The sequence below is a fragment of the Diaporthe amygdali genome, assembly GCF_026229845.1.
Source record: "Diaporthe amygdali strain CAA958 chromosome Unknown NODE_11_length_1138210_cov_64_948100, whole genome shotgun sequence".
In the NCBI taxonomy this organism is placed as follows: Eukaryota; Fungi; Ascomycota; class Sordariomycetes; order Diaporthales; family Diaporthaceae; genus Diaporthe; species Diaporthe amygdali.
The window spans coordinates 575543-594005 of NW_026517031.1; the positions used below are offsets into that span (position 1 = coordinate 575543).

The 18463-nt window shown below is 55.0% G+C and overlaps 6 protein-coding genes across 6 annotated transcripts; 4 read left to right on the plus strand and 2 right to left on the minus strand.

Moving 5' to 3' along the window:
* On the plus strand, positions 1 to 6829 carry J7T55_014453 (uncharacterized protein; the record flags this gene model as incomplete). Its single annotated transcript, XM_053142452.1, has 3 exons — positions 1 to 634; positions 688 to 6719; positions 6773 to 6829. The coding sequence occupies 3 exons, from the start codon at positions 1 to 3 to the stop codon at positions 6827 to 6829; spliced, it is 6723 nt and encodes a 2240-aa protein (XP_052994642.1).
* A 2074-nt stretch (positions 6830 to 8903) lies between these two features.
* J7T55_014454 (uncharacterized protein) lies at positions 8904 to 9833 on the minus strand (the record flags this gene model as incomplete). Its single annotated transcript, XM_053142453.1, has 1 exon — positions 8904 to 9833. The coding sequence occupies one exon, from the start codon at positions 9831 to 9833 to the stop codon at positions 8904 to 8906; it is 930 nt and encodes a 309-aa protein (XP_052994643.1).
* A 1960-nt stretch (positions 9834 to 11793) lies between these two features.
* Positions 11794 to 12714, plus strand: J7T55_014455 (pyridoxine-4; the record flags this gene model as incomplete). Its single annotated transcript, XM_053142454.1, has 2 exons — positions 11794 to 11830; positions 11963 to 12714. 2 exons carry the CDS (start codon positions 11794 to 11796, stop codon positions 12712 to 12714), a joined length of 789 nt encoding a protein of 262 aa, XP_052994644.1.
* A 335-nt stretch (positions 12715 to 13049) lies between these two features.
* On the minus strand, positions 13050 to 14509 carry J7T55_014456 (serine threonine-protein phosphatase pp2a catalytic subunit; the record flags this gene model as incomplete). Its single annotated transcript, XM_053142455.1, has 4 exons — positions 13050 to 14092; positions 14161 to 14251; positions 14309 to 14432; positions 14493 to 14509. 4 exons carry the CDS (start codon positions 14507 to 14509, stop codon positions 13050 to 13052), a joined length of 1275 nt encoding a protein of 424 aa, XP_052994645.1.
* Positions 14510 to 15095: 586 nt separating this feature from the next.
* J7T55_014457 (uncharacterized protein) lies at positions 15096 to 15482 on the plus strand (the record flags this gene model as incomplete). Its single annotated transcript, XM_053142456.1, has 1 exon — positions 15096 to 15482. One exon carries the CDS (start codon positions 15096 to 15098, stop codon positions 15480 to 15482), a length of 387 nt encoding a protein of 128 aa, XP_052994646.1.
* Positions 15483 to 17132: 1650 nt separating this feature from the next.
* Positions 17133 to 18131, plus strand: J7T55_014458 (uncharacterized protein; the record flags this gene model as incomplete). The annotated part of the gene is made up of 3 exons (XM_053142457.1): positions 17133 to 17356; positions 17423 to 17733; positions 17791 to 18131. The coding sequence occupies 3 exons, from the start codon at positions 17133 to 17135 to the stop codon at positions 18129 to 18131; spliced, it is 876 nt and encodes a 291-aa protein (XP_052994647.1).
* Between the last annotated feature and the right edge of the window lie 332 nt (positions 18132 to 18463).

Below are 18463 nucleotides of genomic sequence, written 5' to 3' on the forward strand. Positions count from 1 at the left end.
ATGGCTTCCAAGGCTTTCCCTCCCGCTTCGGCTCGCCTCGGCGAAGCTGAGAACGAGGACCTCTTCTGCTTGGAGCTCGAAGATGGCTCAGCCTACCAGGGCTACAGCTTCGGTGCTCCCAAGAGCATTGCCGGTGAGCTGGTCTTCCAGACGGGCATGGTTGGCTATCCCGAGTCCGTCACAGACCCCTCCTACCGAGGTCAAATCCTCGTCATCACCTTCCCCCTGGTCGGCAACTATGGCGTTCCCTCGAGGGAGACAATGGATGAGCTGCTGCGCGACCTGCCTGCCCATTTCGAGTCGTCCCAAATCCACATCGCCGGTCTCGTGACAGCCTCCTATTCCGGCGAGGACTTCTCCCACTTCCTGGCAACCTCTTCCCTCGGAACTTGGTTGAAGGAACAAGGCATACCGGCAATGCACGGCGTCGACACTCGCGCATTGACCAAACACATCAGAGAGAAGGGCAGCATGCTTGGCCGCATGCTGCTGCAAAAGTCACAAGCGGCGAATGGCATCCCCAACGGAACCAATGGCCAAACAAACGGTGTGCCGCAAGCTTTGAAAGATTGGAAGCCGTACTTTGATACTGTCGATTGGGTCAACCCCAATGATAAGAACCTCGTAGCAGAGGGTGAGTGAAAGCGAAATGGGCCTTGTGTCGACTTTCTGCTCACTTCTCCTTAGTGTCCGTCAAGGCGCCAAAACTGTACACGCCTCCTGCAGACATTGCCTTGAAGCACCCGTCTGGCAGGACGATTCGTATTCTCTGCCTCGACGTTGGCATGAAATTCAACCAGCTTCGGTGCTTCCTCAAGCGAGGCGTCGAAGTCCTCGTATGCCCCTGGGACCACGATATTGTGGCACAAGCGGGTGACGAGTATGACGGTTTGTTCATCTCCAACGGTCCGGGTGACCCTTCTGTCTTGGATGTCACCGTGAAGAATATCGCAACGGCCATGGCCAAGAACCGTACCCCAGTATTTGGTATTTGCTTGGGCCACCAGCTGCTGGCCAGAACCGCCGGAGCTGGCACAACCAAGCTCAAGTTCGGTAACAGAGGTCACAACATTCCTTGCACAAGTCTGATCACTGGAAAGTGCCACATTACTTCTCAGAACCACGGTTTCGCCGTCGACAGCAAGACTCTTCCCTCCGACTGGCAGGAGCTCTTCGTGAATGCGAACGACGGCACCAATGAGGGTATAGTGCATGTCAACAAGCCCTACTTCAGTGTTCAGTTCCATCCTGAGAGCACTCCCGGCCCTCGAGACACCGAATTCTTGTTTGATGTCTTCATTCAGACCATTGTCAAGTGCGCATCGGACAGCACCCTTCTTTCAAAGCCTGTCAGCTTCCCTGGTGGCACAGCGGCTGAAAATGAGGCACTGCACCCTCGCGTCAAACCGAAGAAGGTTCTCGTACTCGGCAGTGGTGGTCTCAGTATCGGTCAGGCCGGTGAATTCGACTACTCTGGTAGCCAGGCCATCAAAGCCCTCAAGGAGGAAGGCATCTACACCGTCCTCATCAACCCCAACATTGCCACTATCCAGACGTCCAAGGGTCTGGCGGATAAGGTCTACTTTCTGCCAGTGAACGCCGAGTTTGTCCGAAAGGTCATCCAGTACGAGCGGCCCGATGCCATTTACGTGACGTTCGGTGGTCAGACCGCTCTGCAAGTTGGTATCCAGCTCAAGGATGAATTTGAGGAACTTGGAGTCAAGGTGCTAGGTACACCCATCGACACCATCATCACCACCGAGGACCGTGAGCTTTTCGCTCGCAGTATGGAGTCCATCGGCGAGAAGTGCGCCAAGTCTGCTTCGGCCAGCAGCGTCGAAGAGGCAATGAATGCTGTCAAGGACATTGGCTTCCCCGTGATCGTGAGAGCCGCCTATGCTCTCGGTGGACTGGGCAGTGGCTTCGCGAACAATGAAGCCGAGCTTCTTGATCTTTGCAACAAGGCTCTGGCTGCTAGTCCCCAAGTCCTCATCGAACGCAGTATGAAGGGTTGGAAAGAAATCGAGTACGAAGTTGTCCGAGATGCCCAGGACAACTGTATCACTGTCTGTAATATGGAGAACTTCGACCCGCTTGGTATTCACACCGGTGATTCGATCGTGGTTGCTCCTTCTCAGACGTTGTCTGACGAGGATTACAACATGCTTCGAACCACGGCGGTCAACGTCATCCGTCATCTTGGAGTGGTCGGAGAGTGCAATATTCAGTATGCGCTCAACCCCTTTTCCAAGGAGTACTGCATCATCGAAGTCAACGCGAGATTGTCGAGATCTTCGGCACTCGCCTCCAAGGCAACTGGCTACCCTCTGGCTTTCATCGCTGCTAAGTTGGGTTTGAACATTCCGCTCAAGGACATCACGAACACTGTCACCCGGTCCACCTGCGCATGCTTCGAGCCGTCGCTGGATTACGTCGTTGTCAAGATGCCTCGTTGGGACCTCAAGAAGTTCACTCGGGTGTCGACACAACTGGGCTCTTCCATGAAGAGTGTTGGTGAAGTCATGAGCATTGGCAGAAGCTTCGAAGAGGCCATTCAGAAAGCGATCCGCGCGATCGACTTCCAAAACTTGGGTTTTAACGACACCTCGAACGCTCTCATGTCGATCGATGACGAGCTGCAGACGCCGTCGGATCAACGTCTCTTCGCCATTGCCAACGCTATGCACGCCGGCTACACCGTCGATAAGATCTGGGAGCTGACCAAGATCGACAAGTGGTTCCTTCACAAGCTGAAGGGCTTGAGCAACTTTGGCAAAGCCATGACGCAATATCATACCGGCGACATCGCACAGAATCCCAACATCTTGCTGCAGGCTAAGAGACTTGGATTCTCGGACCGACAGCTGGCCAAGTTCTGGAACTCAAACGAGTTGGCTGTGCGCCGCTTGAGAGACGAAGCCGGCATCATGCCCTATGTCAAGCAGATCGACACAGTGGCTGCCGAGTTCCCTGCTATGACAAACTACCTCTACCTGACCTACAACGCCACCCAACACGATGTCAACTTTGATGAGCACGGTGTCATGGTCCTGGGCTCGGGTGTCTACAGAATTGGCTCCTCGGTCGAGTTTGACTGGTGTTCTGTCCGGGCTATCCGCACACTCCGAGATGCTGGCTTCAAGACCATCATGGTGAACTACAATCCGGAAACGGTAAGCACCGATTATGATGAAGCCGACAAGCTGTACTTTGAGAATATCAACGTGGAGACGGTGCTCGATATCTACCAGCTGGAGGCCGCAAGAGGTGTGCTCGGTGCTATGGGTGGTCAGACTCCCAATAACATCGCTCTGCAACTTCACCGAGCCGGGGTCAAGATGTTGGGAACGTCACCTGAAATGATCGACTCGGCAGAGAACCGATACAAGTTCTCCCGTATGCTCGACCGTATTGGCGTTGACCAGCCTACCTGGAAGGAGTTGACGAGCTTCGACAAGGCCAAGGACTTCTGCAACAGTGTGTCTTACCCAGTGCTGGTTAGGCCTTCCTACGTGCTTTCCGGTGCCGCTATGAACACGGTTTACTCCGAGGCAGACCTGGAGAACTACCTCAAGCAGGCTGCAGATGTGTCACCGGAACACCCAGTCGTCATCACAAAGTACATCGAGAATGCCAAGGAGATCGAGATGGACGCTGTCGCCCATGACGGAGAGCTCGTTGGCCACTTTATCTCTGAGCATGTCGAGAATGCTGGTGTGCACTCAGGTGATGCAACTCTGATCCTCCCGCCTCAAGATCTTGAGCCCACCACTATTGAACGCATTGAGGAGGCGACTCGCAAGATTGCAGTTGCATTGAACGTTACTGGGCCGATGAACATCCAGTTTATCGCAAAGGACAACGACATCAAGGTCATTGAGTGCAATGTTCGAGCATCTCGTTCATTCCCCTTTGTCTCGAAGGTCATGGGGATCGATCTCATCGAGATGGCCACCAAGGCCATTATGGAGGTGCCTTTCGAGCCATACCCAGCGGTTGAGAGACCTGCTGGTGCTGTGGGTGTCAAGGTTCCGCAATTCAGCTTCTCCCGTCTCTCAGGCGCTGACCCTGTCTTGGGAGTAGAGATGGCTTCCACTGGTGAGGTGGCTTGTTTTGGTGTTGACAAGTATGAGGCATACTTGAAGGGCTTGATGTCCACTGGCTTCAAGATTCCCAAGAACAACATTCTGCTCTCCCTGGGATCCTACAAGGACAAGATGGAAATGCTTCCATCCATCAAGAAGCTGCAGGAGTTGGGATACAAGCTTTTCGCCACCGCAGGTACCGCCGACTTCTTGCAGAGTCACGACATACCCGTCCAGTTCCTGGAGGCTCTGCAGGAGGACGACCAGAAGTCCGAGTTCTCGCTCACGCAGCACTTGGCAAACAACATGATCGACCTGTACATCAACCTGCCTTCGAACAACAAGTACCGTCGCCCAGCCAACTATATGAGCAAGGGCTACAGGACACGAAGAATGGCCGTCGATTATCAAATTCCCTTGGTCACGAACGTCAAGAACGCAAAGATTCTCGTCGAGGCCATTGCCAAGCACATGGCTCTCGACGTGAGCATTGTGGACTACCAGACCAGCCATCGCACTGTCTTGCTGCCTGGTCTTATCAACATCGCAGCTTTTGTACCTGGCATTGTGTCGGAGAAGAGCCGTGACCTGGAGAATGTGACCAAGGCCTCCCTCGCAGCAGGTTTCACCATGATTCGTACCATGGCCGTTGGTCGCGAGGGTGCAATCACAGATGCGCGCTCGCTCGCCGCCGCTCAGCAGAATGGCAAGTCTGGCATCTACTGTGACTTCAACGTGTCAGTCGCTGCCACCTCTTCGAACGCCAACCAGATCAGTCACGTCGCTGGAGAGGTCGGAGCTCTGTTCATCCCCTTCAACCACCTGTCCGACAATATTAGCAAGGTCGCCGCTGTCACTGCTCACTTCGATGCTTGGCCTGCCCACAAGCCAATCTTGACAGATGCCAAGCTCACCGACCTGGCGTCAATTCTTCTTTTGGCCAGCCTTCACAACAGGAAGATCCACGTCACATCTGTCACGACAAAGGATGACATTAAGCTTATCGGCCTTAGCAAGCAGAAGGGGCTCAAGGTTACATGCGACGTGTCCATTTACTCGCTGTACCTATCACAGAAGGACTATCCCCAGTGCGAGTTCCTGCCGACTGTCGAGGATCAACTCGCTCTATGGGAGCACTTGAGCGACATCGATGTCTTCTCCATCGGCAGTCTGCCTTACCAGTTGGCTACCGCTACTGGCGCCAAGGCCGACGCCACAGTTGGAATTGCAGATGCTCTTCCACTCCTTCTCACCTCTGTCAGCGAGGGCAAGCTCACCATCGACGACATCAAGAAGCGTCTGCACGACAACCCTGTGGAGATCTTTGAGCTGCACGATCAGACCGGTACTTTCGTGGAGGTCGAGATCGAGCGTCCTTCCACCGTCCCCGCCTCTGCTGGCTGGTCTCCATTCGCTGAGCGTGTCATGAGGGGAGCCGTTCAGCGCATCACTTTCCAGAGCAGGCTTGTCTGCCTCGATGGACAAATTCTCGAAGGCTCTGCCATCGGCAAGGACATGTCAAGACACGGCGCTCTTCCGCCACCTATGTCGCCGTTGATGAAGCCACTTGCGCAAGCTGCAGAGACTCCACGCGGGACAGATCGACGCTCCTCAGTGATCGGTTCGGCGCGGCCTCTTGTGAAGCCTCGCGGCTTGGACAGCGCTCTTGGTCATTCTTTCAAGAACCCTGTCTTCGAGGACTTCGGCCCCTCACTGCCACTGCAGCCCGCACATGAGAGTCCTCTGCAGGCGCTGCTTACCCAGCCGCACTCGTTCAAGATGTCTCATGTCCTCTCGGTCACCCAGTACACTCGGGCTGACCTCCATCTCCTGTTCACCGTTGCACAGGAAATGCGAACTGGGGTTCAGCGTGAAGGCGTATTAAACCTGCTCAAGGGCCGTCTGCTCTGCACGCTGTTCTATGAGCCCTCGACCCGGACATCAGCCTCATTCGACGCCGCAATGCAGCGCCTCGGTGGACGAACTATCGCCATTTCCACGTCGACTTCCTCGGTCAAGAAGGGCGAGACACTACAGGACACACTGCGGACTCTAGCTTGCTACGGAGACGCTGTTGTCCTACGGCACCCTGAGGAAAACTCGGTCAAGGTCGCAAGGAAGTTCTCGCCTGTGCCAGTCATCAACGGTGGTAACGGGTCCAAGGAGCATCCCACTCAGGCCTTCCTGGATCTCTTCACCATTCGTGAGGAGCTGGGCACCGTACAGGGTCTGACCATCACCTTTGTTGGTGACCTGCTCTACGGCCGCCCGGTGCACTCGCTGGTCTACCTGCTCCAACACTACCAGGTCAAGGTGCAGCTCGTGTCCCCCAAGAGCCTGTCGCTGCCGCCGCAGGTGCACGAACAGCTTGTCAAGTCCGGCCAGCTGCTCACCGTGTCGGAGACGCTGACGCCCGAGATCCTGGCCCGCAGCGACGTCCTATACTGCACGCGCGTGCAGCAGGAGCGCTTCCCCAGCAGTGAGGAGTACGAGAAGGTCCGTGGCGCGTACCGCATCGACAACGCCACGCTGCAGCACGCCAAGAGCAGCATGATCGTTATGCACCCGCTCCCCAGGAACGAGGAGATTGCGGAGGAGGTGGACTTTGACCCTAGGGCGGCATACTTCAGACAGGTGAGTGGCCCAATCAATGTTGGGTACGATGTTTTGCTGACATTTTGACACAGATGAAGTATGGTCTTTACACCCGCATGGCTCTCTTGGCTCTCGTTATGTCCAACTGAGAATCTTTGCTGTTGTGTATCTAGACTTTACTGGCGCATGAGTGCACGGAGATATTGATTGGGGAAATTTTCGGTCCCAGAGGAAAGAGGACGCAAAAAAAGTATTTGAGGGTTCGCTATGGTTTCAATTTTTTCCTTTTGGTCCTTCTTTCTAGAAAGTAGACTCGTAAAAGGTCACAGACCACGTATATCAAGGCATCAGTAGACGTAAATGAGCTCGCGCTCGACTCGGTTAGGTTTTATGAGTGAATGATTTGGGAGTACGCTGGGCGTATACGTTATTTATGTATTATGTATTATGTATTATGTATGTATGTTATGTACGTTAGGTGTTTAGGTGTGTTTTGCGTTTGGGTGTATTCTTTGCGTTTGGTGGCGTTTTGTGTATATAGCTTGTCTAGGATTTAAATGATACCCTTTATTGTGCCTCGTTTATTTTCCTTCGTTCGTATCTTCGAGTTGGACTGTTGAATCATTTGAAATTCTCAAGACAGACCGAGAGAGGTGAAGGTAAAGTGTGTGGTGAGAGACCGAAGTGCGTGGGCGTGGCGTAACCGCACGGCCCCCTGAGGGCCTACTCGCACCTGCATGATCTTCTCACGAGGGAACGAGCTTCTAATGGAAAGACCGGTTGTACATCGTAAAAGTGTTTGAACGTCACTTTTGGTTGTATTGAGTTCAGTCTCGCAAAAATTAATTATGGACGTATCTATCCGCACACATCCCCTTCTCACTTCCCGCGCACTCACCATCTTGACGGCTGGATGGCACTCCGTGTCACGATATATTCTGGTTGCGGAACGACGTCTGCCAGATTTCTTGAGTAGGGCCTCGCAACTTGGAGGAATGATCGGCACTGCCACCGAGCGGCCGCAGATCTAGCCAGTACCTCAGGCTCTTATACAGCACACCACAGGGCATTACCCTTCGTGAAGGATCTGATCTTCGACCCTCATGATGAGCTCATGAACTGATGTAGTAATGGTGTATCAAAGCGTGCTGTTATTATACGATATATTAATATGACCCAGGCAGCCCAAAAGCAGGACTGTGCCAACCCGCTTTCGATGCTGTGCACAACGCTGTTTCTCCATCTGTTGATCGACCCTGGTCACAGCGAAAAAGTGTCACCAGGCTCGGCGGCGCCGGCGTGAACAGTTTTCAAGACCTGGATAGAGAAGCCCTCTGACATGAATTCCGGCTCAACAATTGCGCTCCCAGAGGATTGGCTACTTTCCTCTGCCCAACCATGCCAACCCGAAGTTGCAGCCTGGCACCAGAAAATGCAGGCACGCCGGTGCTGTCAACGGAGTGCTTGTACTCCACTGAACCAAGATCCAATTATTAATTTCCACGGTGGCCGAACCTCGCATGCACCGACTCAACCTGTATCGACCAGTCGAGTACCCGTGGTCTCAAGCCTCCATCTCTCATTTCAAGCGCGATGGCCGAGATAACATACTGTACTCCCCAGCCCAAAAATTTATTCCCCCCGTTTTACCCTGGCGAGGACCTCAAGCCGGCGGGAGACAATCTGTACATTGGGCTCCGGACCAACGCATCGAAAAGGACCCAAGTTTCTTCAATGTCTGTTCAAAGTCCTTGCGTGACGGCGTCGGACATTGTCGACAAGATCTTGTCCTGTCCTAACGGCTTGGCTTCGGGACGGGACGGACCAGCCCAAGCAATCTCTCGAGCCGACATACAGAGTCCACAAAATATTATCCACCGATGGAAGAGGCACCTCAACAACTCAATTCTGCGGTTGCCTAGGAGCTGATGCGTCCGTCCTTTTTAACAATTTTGACGAGCACACGTAAGCGGCCTCCAGGTGTGGAGGTTGCTGTAGTTTCTTTCGGACAGCATGATGAAGTTTCCCTGGCGAAGAGGACGGTGTTTGAAACCAGCCTGGTATTGTGACATTGAGAAAGGCTGGCCTGGGCAGCAGCTTCAAAATGCATCGTGCTTCATCTTTGGCCGGCCCCGTGGGTTCGCATTAGCGATGCGTCCGTGGATTAGCAAGTCGGAGTGCGTTCTATATTACTCAAGTGTTGACGTGTGCAGAGTGCAGGCCTCAGCGCTCTGGGTACTGTCGGTCCTGGTACTGGTAATCCTCGTAATGGATACCTTGGCCTTCGTAAGGATACTCCTGCTCCTCGATATCCTGGCCGTTCCAACCGCGGTAACCGTTTTCTCCCCCACCGTACGCATAGCCTCGATCCCCGCCGCCGTAATAACGCCCGTCCCAGGATGGCTGCGGCCGCAGAGACATACGCGGCACTGGGGCCCGGGCGTATATCCTCCCCGGGTCGGATCGCATCGAGTACGCCCTGTTCTCCCCGTACGTAAACGAGTTGGGCGGGTAGTAGCTTGGCCGCCGGCTGGTGCGCGTTATGTTGCTCCTCATGCTGTTCGCGCGCGAGCCCCCGTCGTACACAGACTCAGGCCTGGCCTCGGGCATGTCGAAGGGCCCGCCGGCCGGGACGTAGTACTCGGGCGCTTTGACGGGCTGCCGCGGCGGGACGCGGTCGTAGTAGCCAGGCCCGTACCCAGAATCGCTGCTCGCTGCCCCGCCGGCGTAGGCGTCCTGGTAGCCGCCGTAGTCGTCCCCGTACTCGTCGTAACTCTGGCCCCGCGACGCCTGTGAGACAACCGTGGACCGCTTGGCGGACGACATGGTGGGCAGCCTGTCGGCCCCGCCGCCGCCGCCGCCGCCGACATCCTGCTGCTGCCACAGATCGTCGCCGGTCGGGGGCTGCACGGCGCGCTCGACGGGGCGGAAGGTGCCGGTGCGCATTTCAGCGTTGATCTTCTTCTCCAGCTCCTTGACCTCGCCGTCGCTCATCTGCTTCCAGCGTCCGCCGAAGAGCCGCCTCATTGTGCGTCGAAACCTGCGCAGGACCATCCTTTTCACCGTGTCGTCATGTCTTGTCGATGGTGTGATGATGTCGATCCCAGCAACACCCGAAGAGCTGCGGCGGCGCTGCTGGGGCTGGGATTGCATCACCGGGTGAGTCGGGGAGCGGGATGAGTAAAGTATTAAGTGAGTGAGTGAGTGAGTGCGAGGTGTGATGGTGAGTCGGCTCAGCTGGGTGAGTTTGACTTTCGGACCAGCCAAGGGGGCTGTGTGGAAGCACCAATCAAGGGGGTGCTTGGTTGGTGAAGAGTGGGAAAGCCGTATGTATAATGGCGGTTGTGAGACGTTGTTAAGGACCAGGTGGTCCCAGACGAGTGGAGGCTCAGAGGGGCCACGCTTGTTGAGCAGCCAAGGCCCATGTGCCTGCTGTGATTTGGACAAGGTTTGGCCAGCAGGTCGGTCAGTCAGTTACTCATTGCACGACTTGAAGATGCCGCGTCACGTCGGCCGCAAGCTTTGGGGCGTTATGTTGGTGGTGGTGTGGAGGTTGTGTGCAGGTATCTTGATGGTGCTTTGCAGCCTGGACTTGTGATAAGATTGACTCGACCGTGCTAAGCGAGATATAAATCAACAAAAAATGACAAGCATGCTCCCGAGAGGGTCCAGATTGAATGGCAGCGTTCCTTGACTTGTCGTTGCTGTTCAACAGCATTCCTAAAGTGAGAGAGGTAGAGCAACTACCACGGTGGTTGTCTGGGAGTTTCAAAAAAGGGAGCTAAAAGCGTTTCAGCGACCATGACCGCAGCCGCAAGGACATCGCTGTCTGTGTCGAGCTAACGAGCAGCGGTTCGTTCGGACGATGAGCACGTACGGTGTAGCTGATAACCACAACAATGGATTGTTGTTAAGGGGGGTACTTGCTGATCGCAATGACTGGCAACATATATCCCACCGAAACCTGGTGGTGGCTGGTTGTAGGCATATGTCCTTGACAGCACATCCAGCAGATGATTGGGCTCAGTGCCCTGATCTTGGCCTTGCTCGTCTCCATCTCCCATCTCCATCTCCATCTTACTCCTTGGTCCAGCGCCCCTCTCCAGTCCTGCCTCATAACAGGATTCTGGACGCTCATGCATCCATCAATGTCGTGGTCTCGCTCCCTGTTATGCGGGAACGCACAAGCTCTCCTCGTGTCACCGCCACACCAACCCAGCCAGCTCCTCTCCTATTGCGTTCTAGGCCCAGAGTCCGCGCCCTGAGATCGGATGGACGCCCGACCATCTGTAGGCTAACGTGCCTGCGGTTACGCGGTCTCATGCTCTCCGCTCTGGGCGTCAGAGCTAGGGCTGCCGATTGGGTCGGTGGTGGTAAGCATACCTGCGAGTCCGCAAACGGACATTTAGAGCTGTTTGCAAACGAGCTCGACAATACGCAGCCGCAGGGTAGGTAGCATTGGACAGCTGCATTAGTCTCTGGTCTAGGTGAGTACCCGGCTCCCCAGGGCTCCCCAGGGCTCCCCAGGGCTCCCCAGGGCTGCTCAGGGTTGCTCAGGGTTTGTCTGGACCCCCACCCCCTCCCCTCGTCCCTCAGCCACCCCAAGGCTCAAAGATTGTCATGTCACATGGATCACCAGAGTTTTCAGGCGCGAGCATCATGACATGCTTTACATTCCGTTTGAAGTTTCATGCACTGATTCTCGAAACGAAAGTGGAAACTCACGGCTGATGTGGTGTGGCTGACAGGACCCAAATTCTCGGGTGCGCTGAGCGGGCGTGGGGTCCATGCCGCCGCCCCTGGCCCTATTTGGTCGACGTCATGAGATGCTGTTGACTCTGTCCCTCGACTATCTCCTGATTGGATGACAATTCGCGATTGTTTCCAGACGAGACAGGCCAATTGCTAGACACTCCGACCGAGCTGTCAGATCGTATAGATACTCGTAGAATCCAGGTATCAGGAGACTATCGCGAAGGTGGAATCGTATCTGCGGCATATATCACGAAGAGCCCCGTCAAACGCCCGCCTCTGGTCTGCCTCAACCTCTTCCATGCGGTTCACTGCCCCAAGTTCCTATCTATTCCGAGGTTTCGCACCTACAGTGAACAGGATGGCGCTTCACCAAGCAAAGTCAGACAAGCTGATCTGTAAGTCACTCTGCCATCACATCACACCGCCAGACTCATCGCACGACGAGACGCATGAGTCACCCCCCTCTGCTCCACGTCTATGGGCTCCTTCAGTCAAGCACACAGGATTCCCACTGACGCACAAACCAGTCGCGCCCGCCGGTGGCGCCCAAAACGCCCGCGCAGACCAGTTCACCCAGCACGAGTCCAAGGGCGGCCTGCACCGGCGCGATCTGGACCCGCACAGCCCTATCACACAGTTCCACTCGTGGTTCTCAGCAGCGCAGACCTACGGCGGGGCCAAGGAGTCAGGAGAATCTGGCCAGCAGCAGCAGAAGATCGCGCACCCAGAGACGTGCACCTTGTCCACGGCGTCGCTGCCGTCGGGCCGCGTGTCGGCGCGCGTCGTGTACATGAAGGAGCTGGACCACCGCGGGTTCGTGATCTACTCCAACTTCGGCACGAGCCGCAAGGCGTCCGACCTCGCGACCAACAGCTGGGCGAGCCTGGTGTTCTGGTGGGAGGCGATGGAGCGGCAGGTGCGCGTCGAGGGCCGCGCGGAGCGCCTGACCCGCGAGGAGAGCCAGCGCTACTACGACACGCGCGTGCGCGGCAGCCGCATCGGGGCGTGGTCGAGCCGGCAGAGCGCGGTGCTGAGGCCCGAGGGGGGCGGCGGCGAGGACGACGGGCGCGGGCAGCTGCAGCGGTGGGTCGAGGAGACGGAGGAGAGGTTTAAGGGCACCGAGGACATCCCCGTGCCTGACTTCTGGGGCGGGCTGAGGATCGTGCCTGAGAGAGTCGAGTTCTGGCAGGGCAGGGAGAACAGGCTGCACGATCGGTTCGTGTATGATAAGGTGGAGGGGCAGGAAGGCAAGTGGACGCTGGACCGGCTGAGCCCGTGAGTGGGTGTGTACGATATGCTTGTCGAGAGCAAACAGCGAGATACGTCTTTAGCAATGCCACCCGGGTTGCTCACAAATCCTCACTTAGTTGGACCAAGGGAATCGACGTTGACTGCAGTGGGCTATTCTACTGACTCTCTCAAATGTTCCACACGCATCTTTTTGTTATCAGATATTAACCAAGAAACAGACGGTCTCATAATGAAAGTCCAGGTCTATCGAGCATGATATGCTGTATTCCATACACGCGCTGACCAGTATTCTCGACAAACGCCTAACGCGGGTCCGCCAGCCCGTAAACACCGACAAATAACCTGGGTCTTCGCTCTACCACTCTACAAGAAGTAATCAGCCACCGGTTTTTTGGCCGGCATGCCTCTTGAATCCTGCGGTGCTGCTTGAAACACTCTGTACCGCCTCGCCGGCCCGACGCTCGGCGGTGCTATCTCACCCTCCATCAACGGCGCCCTGCCCGCCGCCCCGCCGTCGCTCCTGTTCACCTCGCCGTTGCTCCGTGAGAATATGCCGAGCCCGGACTCGTCCTCTGAGAGCTCCAGCAGCGCCGCGACGTTGCCGCAGCGGTAGCAGTAGTTGGGGGCTGACCAGACCGTCACAATGCTAGTGTCGAACATCTCCTTGAACCCTTCCATGACCAATTGATGCGCACGCGCGATCAGCGACAGGTTGTTCTTGTGGTTGAACTGCCTGACAATATCCGCGCCGAACAGGAACCCTGCGCCACGCGGCGACAGGCCCCAGCCGTCGATGTCGTCCGGGTCGGACCACAGCAGATCGCACATGGCGCCTTCGTGGGGGACCTCCTGTTTCCGATCGAGCAAGCGGATCTTGTCCACAGTATCTATCAACGGACTGAGGCCCCCGTGAACACACAACACTGCGCCGGCCGGGTTGCCGATCGACCCACCGCTCGAGCCCGATGCGCCGGACCCTGGAGGGCCTGTCTTGTCTCCAGTGCCTGCTGGTGCGCCGTTGGGACTTTTGTTCTGCTCCTCGCCCTCTATGTTCCGACGTGGGAACCTGCTGATGACGTCTCGGTCTGCGTTGCAGACCTCAATCTCGGTGTTTTGCTCCAAGTACTCCTGTGCCGAAGGGCTCTCGCTGGCGGGGTATAGGGTATTCGAGGCACCAAGAACGATGGCGCCCAGGGCCAGGTAATCGAAAACGTCGCAGCAATATCTCCATACGTTGGCGCTGCCGTATTTGCGCAAGCATTCATCGTAGAATCCATAGACTGTGGTGATCTGTCGGGACTCGTGGTTGCCCCTGATGAGAGTCATGCGATCGGGGTAACGGACCTTGAGGCAGAGGAGGAGAAGGAAGGATTCGAGGGAGTAGAAGCCGCGGTCGACAAAATCGCCTGGAGAGACAGTATGTAAGCTCGCAGGTCCAGAGGTAAGCATAGGGCAGAAGAAGGCATCGTCATACCCATAAAAAGGTAGTTGGTGTCCGGCACGTCGCCACCGACTCGAAAGAGTTCCATTAGATCGTGGAACTGGCCGTGTATATCGCCACATATCTATTGTATGTCATTAGGTTCTAGCCCGACGAGATAGCAGGACTGAGATCGCCATACTGTGACCGGTGCGCAGACTGTGACGACATTGCCCTCTTCAATCAACAGCTCGCGTGCCTTGTGACATATCTCGCGAACTTGGGCTTCTGGTATGGGTCGACATGCTCGAAGTTGTGCGATAGCTCTGTAACATTTTATCAGCTTTGCTCGTATCGACTTGGGCTAGTGCCAGGGGTGTGCTGACTTGTCCAGGTCACTCATCTTGTCGGCGGCTGCAGCTGCGCAGCCTCAGCAAAAGGCTGGAATGCAGCTTCAAAGGGTCAATGGTATGTTCTCATAGCAGATGTACAGGTCTAAAACGAAGCCACAAAACGGATAATATTCTGTTGATCGAGTCGATATCAGATGTTAATAGTGGAGAGGGTTGTTATCGAAGATGGAATTTCTGGTGGGATTGCGATTGAAGCTGTCGCGATTTCGGCGGCGAGTCGCTACCCCAGACTTCCAAGGTTTCCTTCTGGAGCAGATCAGCACTCGCTTGCAGGGATTATGAGCCTCATGCAGGCGCTAAGAATGCCCGCCGCCAGCCCCCAGTGAGTGAATTGCAGAGGTTTGCCTGCCGGAAGGAGTCCAATGAGATGGCAGCCATTTGAGCTTCCCTCGCGATTTTCGATGATCACGCCAACCCGCGCCCAGGGCTGCTGTCACTGCTTCACAGTCCTTTGACTTAAGTTCACATGCCATGACAACGACGTCGATGGCTTTATGTGAGTGCAATTGGTAATTCTTCACAATTTTCTCCAAGCTAACCGACTCGCAGAGTACCCCGATCTCCACCCTCGCCATCATGCCACCACATCTTCACCCGAGGTCCCGAATGACCTCGTCCTTGTTCGCAACCACGATGCTTGCCAGTTTCTTCGTGGTCGCTCTCCCCCACGCCCTCCCTTGTCCCGCTCCAAGGATCACATACGCCGATGGGGAAATAATAGAGGACGAGAATGGTAGAAGGAGGCGGAGGAGGAGGGTTCAACAACAAAGCCAGGAGGTCCAAGGCGGAGTTGTGCAGTTCAACAACATAACCCAGCAAGACTTGGTGGACCACGAAGGAACCAGAAGCAAACGCGAATGCCCAGTGCCCAAGCCTGGCGGAAAAGTTGGCGAACTCTTGGGTTTCAAGCAATCCAACAAATCTCTCAACGCCGACAACAGCACCGAGAACCGCACATTATAACAGACAGAGGTCAAACAATTGTACATTAGAGGTCGACAGATCCTCCTCGAGCCAAAGGCAACATCAATATGTCTTGGCCAAGCGATCTGTGAGGATTCTTGGAGATTCCCGCACCATCTTCACTCACCGAACCTGACGCGTCGTCGAACGCCCGAAACATCGAACAACTCGAATGGGGATAATATCGGTTGATCGAATACCTGCTAAATTCGCTACCACGAAATGGATATTGGATCTAGATGCAGAGACATTAGGCGCGACAAAACAAAGAGCCGGACGAGCAGCCAACGGAGCAATCCGGAGTCGCAATAGCACGATATAGAAACTTCAATATAAAAACCAGTCAAACAGCAGCCGTGTCCGTGATGCGATCGCAAAAACATCGAGCGAATCAAGAGACACTTCGTTGCCGGCAGCTTGCTGCATTGAATGAGGGTCTCTCAGCCTGTGTGCACTGCAAGCAAACAGAGATCTTAGAAAGCGCCAAACGCTGGGCCCGGCAACGGTAACCCTCCATGTTGCTTTCAAACTTGATCATGCGATTTATTGTCTGTGTTTTATTTGTCAAAGAAGGTGTTTCCAAGATTCTGACCCATCGGTGCGAGGCCTTCCCAGCCCGTCAATGAGGAGTTTGACTCAGGTTTGGGCCAAGATTCCCCTTGACAGTCGCCCAGGTGATCAACACATCACCGTGCAGCAACTTGATTTCCGCTTCCTGGCGGCTACAGAGCCGCCTGGGTGAGCAGCGCCCCGAAATGAGACGGGTCTTCTTGGCCGAGGCTCCGTGTCGATCTTTGGGTCTGGGGTTGCTGGATGTCGCGGAACGCGGATCCTCACCCAGAAATCCAACCCGCTTTCTTCAGACAGTAGCGAGTTCAGATGTCAGTGCATCACCGCGGGGAACCCGCACCAAGTGGGTGCAATCTCTCGATGTCAGATTGCCTTTTGTTTCTTCTGTTGTCAGACTTCAGATGAGTTAATGTTTAGTTGAATTATCGATCACCAGCAGCTTCAATGTGGCTGCAGAGCTGGCTCTTGCCACGAGTCCCAGCTGGAGGGCGGACACGTGACGAATTCTCAACACCAGGCTCATGCAGACGTCAGTCCGATAAATCTCCCTTTTGGTCTGGTTAAAGACCGATGACATCTGTCATCTCATGTTCATACCCAGTGACAGGCAGGATTTATCGACCGGCCGAGTGCATTTGGGCCTTAGTCAAAGGCGAAGGGGCCGGGAGTGTACTTGCCGGACTTGCTTATATGCTCTAGTATACTCTTGGCTCAACACCACGAACGGCCGCCGGAACGCGATGCTGGAAGGCTTTGGCGGGTTTCATCGACAAAGTCCCCGCGATCCGACATGATCGTCAATATTCATGGAGGGTGTGCTCACAAGGCTGGGCAACGTACACATCACCAGCTGTGATATATAAGTGTCGCCTGGGCACTCACCAGTCCCCTTCACCCCCTGAACAGGTGATGCCATCTCTAAACTTTTCGTAATATATTCAACCAGTCATTCATTTCAGAGGTATGCTATTGGTTTAATGTACTACGGCTTGCAGACGGTGTGGGCTGACCTTTAAATCTAGCTGTGCTCTCAATATCCAGTCGTTATAAATCACTATCACCTAATCAGGTCCATTCATAATGAAGTCTTTCACGATCCTTCTCCTAGCCAGCCTCGCTGCGGCCACCAAGAGCAACGGTATCAGAGCGGCATCAGGCAACTCGACCGACGTCAACCAAGGCTCTGGTGCCAACGCAGAAGCAGGCAATAACAACCAAGGCAACAGCTCATCCAACGCATCGGACGTGATCCAGGTGCAAAATGGCCAGCAATGCATCAACGTCGATGCCCTAAACGACCCAAAGTGCGTATCGACCATCCAGTGACCGTCTGTCTACCCACGGTGCACTAACATGCTCTCCCATCACAGCTTCGACCAGGCGTCGCTTGACCTTGGCAACATGAACCTGGGCGGCCTGAACCTCGGCAGCGTCAACCTGGCCGACCCTGTCTCGCTCGCCTTCGGCATCGACTCGCTGCTGAACGGCTTCTGCCTGGGGCAGCTCGTCGACCTGAACACCCTCCTCGCCCTGGGAGTCAACAACCAGGCGCAGATGTTCCTCGAGCTCGCGCAGCTGGCCCAGCTGCAGTCGCTTGGCTTCTTGGATACCTTCGGTGTGCAGAATCTCATCGAGTCCAACCTTCTCTTTGGCGGAGGTGGCTTTAACCTCCTAAACAGCGGTATGTCTATTTACTACGATGTGTAAGGTCGAGGACTTCAAACTGAACTTGGAACAGGTATCATCAAGCGGAAGGCTGGTGCTAAGCATGCCACCTTGAAAATGCGCCGGGAGGAGATGGCTAAGAGGCAATGCAACTTGGGACAAGGGGCCAACGCCCAGAATGCCCAGAACTTGCAGAATGCACAGAACTTGCCGCCTTGCCAGGTGGAGAACAACGCGGACGCGAACAACGGTGTCGAGAATGTGAACGAGAACGCTGGCGAGAACGTGAACGAGAATGCTGGCGAGAACGTCGACCAGAACGCGGAGGCGAATGCTGGGGAGAATGTCGACCAAAATGCGGAGGCGAATGCTGGGGAGAATGTCGACCAGAACGCGGAGGAGTGTCAGGCCTAAATTGCCGCGCTGGACTCGCGGTACTAGGAATGGCGTTAGGTAGTCACAATCACACTTTTTTTGATACCCATAGGCTCGCCTGAGCATGACCTGGTACACTGCTGATGTGTATTGATATGGGCCTTGCGATTCTGTTTTAGTCAAGTGGACTCCAGCTCTGTTGCTTGTACGCGTCTATACTGGAAAAGATAGATTTCTAGTATAATTCAAATATTTTACTACTTCTTAAGAAGAGCGTGCAATAGTGCTGGACTGCGAGTCTTGCAAAAATTGTGAGCGAGACTCTTGAAACACATATAAACAGAGCTAACAGCTGCGCATGTATCTGTCTA